Below are 10,477 nucleotides of genomic sequence, written 5' to 3'. Positions count from 1 at the left end.
CAGGGCTCCCTGCCACCCAGAGCCCCCCAAGAACCACGCAGGCACCACAGACCTCCATAAAATTCCTTAAATAATTTAATTGAAAAAAAGTCTTTCCGTTAAAAAATATTTTTACAAACGCACGCTCGCATTGATTTCCCTGGCTGCTGTTTTTCGCTGTTGCTTTTCTTTGACCATGGAACACAGCTTTCCCCCAGATCTGTATGGAAAGGGAGGAGGCAGGTACAGGATGTGAACAGCTGCTGGGTGCACCCCTGGGTGCACCCCTGAGGGACACCCCTGAGGCTGGGGTGAGACCCGGGGCTGGCTGCAGGGATGCTGTGTCCTGCCCCATGGGAGCAGGGTGTGCATAGAGAAGGGTGGGAGACAGGGTTTGTTGTTTAAAATGAGAGGAACTCCTCCTCAAAGCAAAGCCAGGCCAGGATGAAGGGCTGAGATAGGGATGTTTGAGATGCACCAGGGCTGGTGGATGCAGCAGGGGCTGGGGGGCAAGGGAGGCAGTGACAGCCCCTGTGCCCCATTGTTGTTCTGCATGGTGGGGCTGGGGGGGTTAGCAAGCCCCAAATAGGCTCTGACATCTCTTTAGCCACTTGCTCTTAAAAGCCTCCCAATGCCAGGTTTCTCCTGATCTGGGAGAGGGGTGAGCTCTGCCCAGTGCTGCTGTTTGGGGTCCCACCACAGCAGGGCTGGGGAGCAGCCAGGGTAGGGAGCAAGCCAGGATGGGAAACCCCAGGAAAACGGGGCTGTGGTGTCCCTGTCAGTTAACATCCCAGATACATCTTGCAGAGGAGACAGTGGGATGTGGGGAGACCATTCCCTGCTGCAGGACCTGCTGCCACCTGCCCTCCTGGACTTGTTTACCCTGTGGGGGAGGACGGGGTTAATGAGAAACCCAAGAGCAGGCCTGTTCCAAGGAAAGGGGAAAAACAGCACCTGCCCTGTCAGCCTGGGAGGGAGGGGATCGGGGCCAAGCACTGAGGAGCATAGGGGTGGCACCATTCTGGGCCCATCATTCTGGGGAGACTCCACTTGCTCCTCTGGACTGTCAGCAAAGCACCCCAAAAGGCAGTGAGCAAGGTGTACTGCAGCTGAGGGGCACCTGAGAAACCCAGGATGAGCAACTGGAGTTCCACTTGGCTACTGTGGGCAAATCTTCCCTAGACTGAGGGCACGGGCCCCCTGGATCTGCTGTCCCAGGGGTTACCTTGCCACCTGCAGCTGGTCTGTTCACCCTGGTGCACTCCCCCCTGCTCAAGAGCCATTTTGTAGAGGAGTGAGGTCAGTAATTCAGGGGTGCCAGGGGCTGCTGCAACCCTCCTGCTGGGGGCCAGACTGCCCAGAGGGAGCAGGGGACAAGCAGCGCCCTACGGAGAAGCCCTGTAGCTGTGGAGACCCTCTGGCACTGGGATTGGCAGCGAGCATGGCTGTTCCCTGTGTGGCTTTCATACTCCCTGTTTGGTTCCCACAGCTCCAGATTGACTTGAGGAGGGTATGGGGGAAAAAAATGCTGAGTATAGTACATTAGATAGAGTTTCCTGACTGGCTCTGACCTGGGACTCAGAACCTCCACCCTAAGTGCCGCATGGGGATTGCGCTGGGTCTCCCAGCACCACAGCGTTGGTAAAGCATCACTGCCTGGTCCCTGTGGGACAACCTGAAAACGTGACAGCAAGAGAAGGGGGGAGCAGAAAGGGGCACACAGCCAGTTTGGGGTCGGCCAGGAGGAGAAGAAGGATGACCCTGGTGGGCAGCGAAGCTGCAGGCAGCCGGGCCCATCCAATGAGAGCGCGATCGAGCAAAGGAAACTCGAGTAAAATTCTTATTGCCTTTATTCTGCCCATTACCTCCCACAGTCCTGCGGCCAGCACACACCCACGCACGCATGCACACACTCACGCACACTCAGGCACGCTGGGAGTCTCTCCCTCGGCTCGGAGGAACCGGGCTGCAGTGAATCCTCAGGGAAAGGTGAGTGAGTCTTTTGGCAGCAATCACAGCGTGTGTCAGGAGCGGGCAGCCGCGCCGGCGGCACCTGCTCCTTCTGCATAAAAGAGGAGGCTGGGGGAGCCGTGGCCCCCGGCGCAGCCCCCGCCCCAGCCCCGCTCTCCGGCCCCTCGGGGGGAGCGCGGCTGCCATCGGTCCGGGGGCGGAGGGTCCCTGTGCAAACGTGCTGATGGCCTCGCTCTGCAGTCCAGAGCCGGCCAGGAGAACCAAGAGGGTAAGAGATGAGGAGCCAGGCACCTGGTCCCCCTCCCTCCCCTTTCTGCTCCCTCTTATCTTTTTTTTAATATATCTCTTTTTTTTTTCCTTTTTTCTTTTTTTTTTTTTTGCCTAACTCCCTGCATAGTAAATTGGGTTCGGGTTCTGGCGTGCAAAGCCAAGAAAGGGAGCGAAGCCTTCCCTTCGGACACGTTCCAGTGCAGACCCTTGGGCGGAGGGCTTGCCAGGGCTGGAGAAGAGGAGTGATTGTCTGGGGCTGGTGGCCCCAGCCCTGTCGCCAGCCCGGCCTCCTCCGGCTGCTTCCACGTGGGGAACAAGAGTTAGGGAAGGCTTCGGACGTGTCTGACGGACTCAGCGGACGGGTCAACAGTCTGTGGCCTCGGGGAGGTGAGGGAAGTGAGGACTGGGGAGAAAACAGGGTGAAAAGAAATCCAAGAAGCAGAACAACTCTTCAAACCGATGAGCACCAAGACAGGGTGAGAAGTGGGATGTGCCATCTCTGTCCCATAATCCATCTTCAATATGAAGATGTGTTGCTGCCTCGCCGTTCCAGGACACGGGACAAAAAGCTGGGCTCCCTCTCAGCATGAGTGCCTTCGATCCAGGGAAGGGCGTCCCGTCCCATCCCATCCCAGGCGACCGTCCGAGGCAGAGGAGCGCCATGTGGAGGGGAAAACAGGAAGCTGGGCTGCACCGCAAACTGAACCTGGTTGGCAGGTTCCCTTGGTCCGTTCCAATGCAGAGTCCCCTGCGGTCAAACCTGCACTGGGAGCGTCTGGTTCATCTGCAGCCTCATGTCCTGAATGCTGCTCAGGATCTTCTTCTGGTGCCCTGCTAGCGTCACCCCTATCCTAAGCAGGTCCCTGCAAGGAAAAGGTGAAGACTTAGCCCTCAGCAACATAAACAAGTGGCCCTGCCCCACTGGGGCAAGGAACCTATCCATCATTACAGCCCTCTGCCAAGCTCCAGTGCTCCCTCTAACACCAAAGGGGACTGGATGCTGAATCCTAAACCTGAACTCCCTTGGGACTGGATGCTGAATCTCAGTCCTTAATTCAGACCACCATGCACCCAGGTGGGAGGAGGTGGCTGTCAGACAGGCAAGGGACAGTGTACAGCAGCCCCAGTCCCAGTCTGCTCCCTCCTCCCCTCCAAGCAGGGACTTACTCCGCAGTCATCTGTGCCACCAGGTCAAAGGAGGCAAACCCAGCATTGACAAAGTTCTCCTTGTACCGTCCCATTTTGATGGCATCCAGCCAGTCTCCCACGGTGGTGAAGGTGGTGTAATCTGGGACAGTGCGGTCCAGGAGAGGCTGGGAGATGCTAAAGGGCAAGAGAGCCACAGGTCACAGGGAGCAGGGAATGGAGAGGTGTAACTGGAAGCAGAGGAGATTTCTTATCCCTGCCCTCCCACAGCTCTATTCCCAACCACTCCAGTGTTCCCTGGAATTGGGGTAAATCCTGGCTGGAAACAAGGATGTCACTGACCCAGACTGGACGCTGGCGATGACCTTCAGGCTGGCAGCATTGCGGATGAGCTTGTCCAGCGTGTTGACGATCTGTGCAAATTTGGGCCTTAGGTTGCGGTCCCGCACCCAGCAGTCCAGCATCAGCTGGTGCAGTGCAGTGGGGCAGTCCATGGGGGGTGGCAGGCGGTAATCCTGCTCCACAGCATTGATCACCTGCAGAGAGATATGCAGAGGCAGGTTGTGAGCCATCTGGGCTCCCACAGGCAGCCTACAGCTCCCAGTTCCCTACTTCCCAGAGAGCACTTACATCCTGGTTGGACATGTCCCAGTAAGGTCGCTCCCCGTAGGACATCACTTCCCACATGACGATGCCGTAGCTCCACACGTCGCTGGCTGAAGTGAATTTGCGGTAGGCAATGGCCTCAGGAGCCGTCCATCTGATTGGGATCTTGCCCCCCTGCAAGGATACACAGCTCCATGATTTAGTGCATACTTGAGGTGTCTCCCCCCACCCCCAAATTGGTGGATCCCTCCTGAGTGTCCCATACCAGGGAGCTGGTGTAGGTGGGGTCAGCCGGGTCGTCCTCCAGAAAGCGAGAGAGCCCAAAGTCAGACACTTTGCAGACCAAGTTGCTGTTGACCAGGATGTTGCGGGCAGCCAGATCCCGATGCACATAGTTCATCTCCGAAAGGTACTTCATGCCAGCGGCAATGCCTCGCATCATTCCCACCAGCTGGATGACTGTGAACTGCCCATCATTCAACTACCAGAGGAGAGACCAGAGGGGTTTGCAACACCCTGAACAGATTGAGGAAGGATCCCAACGTGCTACCATCACCTTCCTCCTCCCTAGAGCCACCCCTCTTCTTCCACTCATTATGTCTGTGAAGAGCTTAACCCTGGGGACACCAGCATGACCATGTAGAGGGATGGGGAAGGGCTCAGAGCTGCTGCCTCCCCATGCACTGCAGCCCCCAACCCAGGGCAGGAGGAGATGGATGCTCACCCGGAGGAAGGAGTCAAGCGCACAGTTCTCCATGAATTCTGTGATGATCATGACTGGGCGGCTCTTGGTCACCACACCCTCCAGGTGGATGATGTTGGGGTGGTCGAACTGGCCCATGATGCTGGCTTCGCTCAGGAAGTCCCGCCGCTGCCGCTCTGTGTAGCCCACCTTCAGTGTCTTGATGGCCACGAAGATCTCGCGGCGGCCAGGCAGCTTCAGGCGCCCACGGCACACCTCACCAAACTCCCCTGTGGTGGGAAGGAGAGAGGGGAGCAGCATGGTGAGCCACAGGACAGGGTGAGAGGCAGCAGTCTCAGCACCTGCTGTGCTCAGCCCCAGGACTTGCCTGCTCCAATGACCTCCTCTATTTTCACACACGAGATGTCAATCTCCTTGGCGAATTCCCGGACAGCTTCGTTGGGGTCCTCGTAAGTGAAGGGGTCAATGTACACCTTCATCCCAGGGGTAACTGCAAGGGCAGAAGTCATCAGCAGTAGGGACACACCATGGGTGACAGATGCCAAGCCACTTGGCTGGCTGTCAGCCCACCCCTTGTTAGCAAAGGCTGCCCCTTTGCACAGGGTAGGAGTTTGGAGAGGACAAGCAGAGTCCATTTTCTGGGCTCTCACACTCACCATATTGCTGCAGCTTCTCTGTGTACTCGGGGTCGGTGTTGTTGCGTTGCTTCCTGCCCAAAGGAGACGAGAGGAGGTGTTCAGTAACCATCCCTTTCCTGATGGGGCAAAGACATTCACTGCCAACTTCCAAATCCCAGCACGGCCAGCCTATGCCAGAGAGCCTTCCCTCTGGCAGCCTGTGTGCAGAGCCATCCCTCCACCCGAGGTGCGATGGGAGGAGATGGCCTGGTTGTGCTGAGCGCATGGCAGGAGCCTGGGCAGAGCCCAGCTCGTCCTGGGGAAGCAGAGGCACAATCCTCCCACAGGACCCCTGCTCTGGGACCCATGTGTGGCCAGTCCAGTCCTTCACTCTGTGACTGGAGCTGCAGAGCTCTGCCCACTCTGGGGAGGGGGAAAGCTCTGTGGCAGACGTGAGCAACCCCCAAACCCAGCTTTGAAACCCTCTTCCCTGAGAAGCCAGTACCTGAAGCAGACGATAGCAATCACCACCACCACGATGACAAACACCAGCCCTGCAGTGGCTGAACCCACGATCAGAGGCAGCTCCTGGAAAGTCTTGCTGGTGGAACCTGATGGAGGGACAAGCAGGAATCAGTCAGGTTGGGAACGGGGCACACATGGGAGGGCTGGGCGATGAAGGCGGCCCGGTGCCGGTACCTACCGCCCTCCGCAGTTGTCTGAAACTCCGTGGGGAGGCTGTAGCGGCCGTACCCCGCCACGGTGCGTGCCCGGACCTGCACCATGTACCGAGCATTGGCCTTCAGCCCGTCCAGCCGCACTGAGTTCTTCTGGCTGGTGACTGTGTTGGCAATGCCATCGCTCTGGCCTTGCTGTAGGGAAGACATGTGGGTGTCACCTCTGTGAAGCCACCCTCCATTTGCTGGCTCCCACATCCCCCAGGCATCACGTCTGCAGGGATCCCCTTTGCCATGGTGCTGAAGGCCAACTACAAGGGCTGGAGGAGGGAAAAGGCTGCTCCTGTTTTACCTTCTCTGAGTACTTGATCTCATAGTCCAGAATGATGCCGTTGGGTCTCTCTGGGGGAGTCCATGACAGCGTCATGCTGTTCCCGGTGCTGCTGTGCAGGTGCATCGTCGGCACGGCAGATGGGGCTAGGAAGGAGGGCAGGAGAGGAATGAGCCACCTGTGCCACGTTTCCCCTTCCACCATCCCACATAGTGTAGGGGATTCTCTGCCTGGGACCTGCTTGGATAATCTTGGTGGAAAGGCATGGAAAAGCTTTGAGACTGGCCTCCCCCAAGTCTCCATAAGGAGGTGTGATCTCAACACGAAGAGCAGCCTCAGAAATAGCACCCCATGCCTAGCTGCAAACTGGTCTGGGGAAGGGCCCTGCCAGCCCAAACTGGGGCTCTGTCCCCTCCTCCACTCGCCAGGAGCTCTGTGCTCCACCCCAGCAGCAAGACCCGTGAAATCAGATCAGAGTGCAGTGGCTGGAGATTACCAGCACGCTGGAGCGGGGCCAGAGCAGGAGGAAGGAGGGAACAGCAGAGCATTTGACTGCCTGTGAAGGCTTGGGCTGGTGCTGAGCCTTCCCAGGCACACAGGAGAGAAATCTCATTTCCTTCCTCCTCCCTTTGCAGCAGGCACACCATCTCTGGGGTAGGTCTAAGAGATCCAGAGCTCTCTGGAGCATTTGCCAGCCCTACTCTTCTCCACTTGCAAGCATTCTGATCTCATCTCCTCTAGGAACATGCTTTAAACAGAGAGGACAGTTTACCCAGGGGACTAGATGCAGGTCCAGAGAGCCGGTTAGGCGGCACCACAAAGGACTGCAGCCTCCCAGGCTGTCAGAAGGAAATCTCTGCTCCACTCTGCTCTGAGGATGAGACACAGCCCCTGCTCCCTGGTGGCTCCACTGACCTGCCTGGTTGGTGGTGATGTTGACAGAGGCGAAATGGGGAGGGTAGGGACTCTTGTTGGAGATGCCATTCACGGCCTGGATCTCGAAGGTGTACTGGGTGTGGGCCATCAGGTTGCTGATGTAGATGCGTCGCTCGGTGAGGCCGAGCTGGCGCGGCACGAACTCCACGTTGTCGTCGCAGCGGGTGCACAGGCGCCGCTCCACGCTGCACTTCTTGCAGATGACGTTGTAGAGCAGGTCATCCCGCCCGCCCGTGTCCTGTGGCTCGCTCCACTCCAGCACCAGCGACGTCTCGTTCACGTTGGAGATAACATTGCGAGGGGCTGAGGGGACACCTGCAGGGAAATGCGAGGGGCAGCGATGGGGTGTCTTCATGTCCAGCTCACCGCTGGCATGGGCGCAGCACACACCCCCCTCCCAGACACACATCCCCATCACCTCCACAGCTTCCCTTGCCTCCCCTCCTTGCCCCGAGGAGGACTCACTGGTGCAGGCGCTGTCTGCGGGGTCCGTGTCTGCCCGGAAAAAGCCATTTCGACAAGTGCAGACCATTGCTGCTCCAGAGGTAGTCCGGCTATTGGGAGGGCAGGGGGAGCAGGGACCTTCCCCCTGCTTAGACTTGAAGGTTCCCGGGCCGCACGCTAGAGGAAAGAAAATCAGACCTGAGTTATAAAGTGAACCCAGGAAACACTCACTGCTCCCACCACAGGTGGGCAGACCCTTCCTTGCTGCCCTGCCAAATCTTAGATCAGTGACTTGAAGACCTCAGGCCTTCTACGAGCCTTTCCAACACCATCACCCATGCCCAGGGATGCAGTGCTCCAGGCTGGGGAGGGTGGGAAGAGTGGGCAGCTGGAAGCACCAGCCGGCCCAGGCACAGCTCTGCCAGGAAATGCTGTGCTCCAGCAGCAGGCCCAAGGTAACTGGAGGTGGGAAGAGTTGGTCACCACCAGCAGTACGGCGGGCCAGGGCAGGTCCATCCAGGAGGTCCATTCGTCAGTTTTGTTTCTTCACTGCCTTTTCCAAGGGTTTTACCATGCTCCCTTCCATGGAGGAAGGCCATGCTGCTTTCCAGGCTTGGCAACCTTCACAGTGCTGGGTCCATCCTCTGGGGAAATAAGGCTGGGAAGGAAAGAATTCCTCAGCCCTGTCAGCAGCAGCCCCTGCGAGAGGCCTCTACCACCCAAAATCAGCCACTCAGCCCCAAACCTTCCGCCTCAGGCTCTTCAGCCACTTCTCAGTCCCGGGGCGGCGGCACCTCACGAGGTCGGCTCAAGTGGAGTGCTGAGCGAGATGAAAACATTCCTGCAGGTCCTTGGCTGAAGAGCTGCTTCAGCATCACTGCCACCTCCCTCCTCCGCTTCCGATCAGGGTCCTTCAAGGAGCCACAAGTCCTGGGATATGGCCCAATTGGCACCGCAAGGTGTTTATTTGTAATGAGGGGCACGTGAAAGGATTAACAGCACTTGAGCTGAGGAGCAGAGCGGCCTCGGGAACCTGACCCACACCTCAGAACAGCCCAGTTTATCACAGTGCTGCCCAAGGAAGTGGAGTCTGTGCTCTGTTTGCAGCTGGATGAGGTGAGAGACCCACTGGTGCCAGCTCTGCTTCAGCATCACCCTGTTTGCCACAGCTGGGGCAGCATCACCACTGATGGCCCCGAAGGAGGGCACGTCCTCCTCGCTCCACTGCGTTAGGGAAGCTCCGAGGGCACGTAACCCTCCCACCTCCCACGCCTGTCACACATCATCCTGAAAACAGGGGGAGGTTTCCTGGTGCTTCACCAGGCTGTGGCAAGTGGAAGTTTCCTGCTATGAGGCATCTCCCGACACTCTCTGTGGAGGTTTTCCGGCTGGTTGCAGCTCCACATGGGGTGTGGAGTGCTGTGAGTCACATGCTGCAGGGCCAGCCCTGCAGGGACCCACACACAGCTCCAGGTGCTGTCCTGGGCCCCTGGTTTGTCCAGGCACCGGGCAGCAGCAACCCCAAGAGAGAAGCCCTGCTCCAGTGCAGGCCAGGGGGACGTGAGAGCAGCCCCTCACAGAGATGACTGCCTGCTCTCCAGCCCCACTGCCCGGATGGGTGTCAGGAGCTGCTTCCTGCTCCCAGGGTGCAAGCCTTCCGGCAAGGAGGCTCTTCTTTGGTCAAAACAGGACCAACTACGTGGCTCAACTGACTCCAGCTCCTTGACCTGAGTTCACCCAGCCTCTGGGCCTTCCCTTTGGAAATGAAAGCTTTGCCCGTCCCAACTGTGCAGGCTGGAAGGCAAAGGAGTGCGCAGATTTGCTCCTTGGTGAGCAGTGGGAGGCCAGCAGGAGGGCTTCTGTCTCCCCAGCCTGGGACACCCAGGCCACCAGAAAATGTGTCTTTATGTGGACAGCAGAGGCCCAGAGGTCACAGAGCAGCCTCGGCACAGGCAGACCCACCCCGTCTGGAGTCCCAGGCGGTTCAAACTGGGTGGATGCAGATTCACACATAAGGAACCAGATTGTTGAGGAATGAGAGATGACTGAAACCTCTTGGACAGGAATGCTCTGGGCTCAGAAAGCTGCCAAACATGCTTTGGTTATGGAGAGGAGCCCAGATCCATCAGGGTCAAAACCCCCTGAGCAGGCTTGTTGGGGGGAGAGTGAAGCTTGTGTTAAGCTGACCGCCCAAGCAAGGCATGGCAGCCAAGGACAGCCAGGTGCTTGCAAAGGATGCAGGAGGGATGAGGGCACTTGGCCTGCCGCATACAAAGTGCCAGCCGGTGCCCAGTGGGTTACAGGTGATAGTGGCCTCCCAGACAAAGGAAGAAGGGACAGGCAGAGCTGTCCTTCGGCAGCTGCCTGCCACCCCTAAGTAGTGCCCAGTGCAGGCAAAAGGGATGAAGGCCATTTCTTTGCATCCTCATACCACCTTGGCAGGAGGGGGATGAGCCATGAACCAGCCTTGTTAAGAAGGGGAAGAGCAGCAGAGGGACGGAGGCCCACATGCACTCCAGTGTTTTAAGTTTCCAACTCTGCTTAATAAATCAGAGCATAAAGACCTTGGTGGCAGTGTGACAGCTCTCAGCCGCCACATTTGAAGGCTGTAACCGAGCTGAAAGCTGATCCCAGGCCCCTGGTGGATAAGCCGCTGTGTCATCTCTTCTCTGCAAGAAACTGCCTGTACAACAACCACTGTCTTGGCCGGCACGCTGCGGAACGAGCCTGGGAGCTCTGGAGTGGGAACGTGACTCCATCCAGCCGGAGCTGGGGAGCCAGGCTTCCTTCTTCCTTC

At 58.1% G+C, this 10,477-nt stretch overlaps 1 protein-coding gene across 3 annotated transcripts in view; it reads right to left on the bottom strand.

Moving 5' to 3' along the window:
* Positions 1-1,806: 1,806 nt before the first annotated feature.
* The window catches only part of EPHB3 (EPH receptor B3), a 30,642-nt gene continuing 21,971 nt past the window's right edge, over positions 1,807-10,477 (bottom strand). For 2 of the 3 annotated variants that reach the window (XM_008644516.2, XM_017726969.1), the window contains exons 4-16: positions 7,702-7,857; positions 7,216-7,551; positions 6,322-6,446; positions 5,996-6,164; positions 5,798-5,903; positions 5,332-5,429; positions 5,043-5,165; positions 4,697-4,944; positions 4,238-4,453; positions 3,997-4,146; positions 3,709-3,902; positions 3,388-3,543; positions 1,807-3,083 (exon numbers count right to left, since the gene is read on the bottom strand). In XM_008644516.2, the coding sequence (XP_008642738.2) occupies positions 2,975-3,083; positions 3,388-3,543; positions 3,709-3,902; positions 3,997-4,146; positions 4,238-4,453; positions 4,697-4,944; positions 5,043-5,165; positions 5,332-5,429; positions 5,798-5,903; positions 5,996-6,164; positions 6,322-6,446; positions 7,216-7,551; positions 7,702-7,857 (2,186 nt within the window). In that variant the 3' untranslated portion in view covers positions 1,807-2,974. The remainder of the gene's footprint in view (positions 3,084-3,387; positions 3,544-3,708; positions 3,903-3,996; positions 4,147-4,237; positions 4,454-4,696; positions 4,945-5,042; positions 5,166-5,331; positions 5,430-5,797; positions 5,904-5,995; positions 6,165-6,321; positions 6,447-7,215; positions 7,552-7,701; positions 7,858-10,477) is intronic. The other variant, XM_017726968.1, reaches the window with a different exon arrangement.

This window comes from Corvus brachyrhynchos, unplaced genomic scaffold, assembly GCF_000691975.1.
Source record: "Corvus brachyrhynchos isolate BGI_N302 unplaced genomic scaffold, ASM69197v1 scaffold162, whole genome shotgun sequence".
NCBI lineage: Eukaryota > Metazoa > Chordata > Aves > Passeriformes > Corvidae > Corvus > Corvus brachyrhynchos.
The sequence above is the reverse complement of the archived record's forward strand: the minus strand, read 5'-3'. Positions and strand labels throughout refer to the sequence as shown.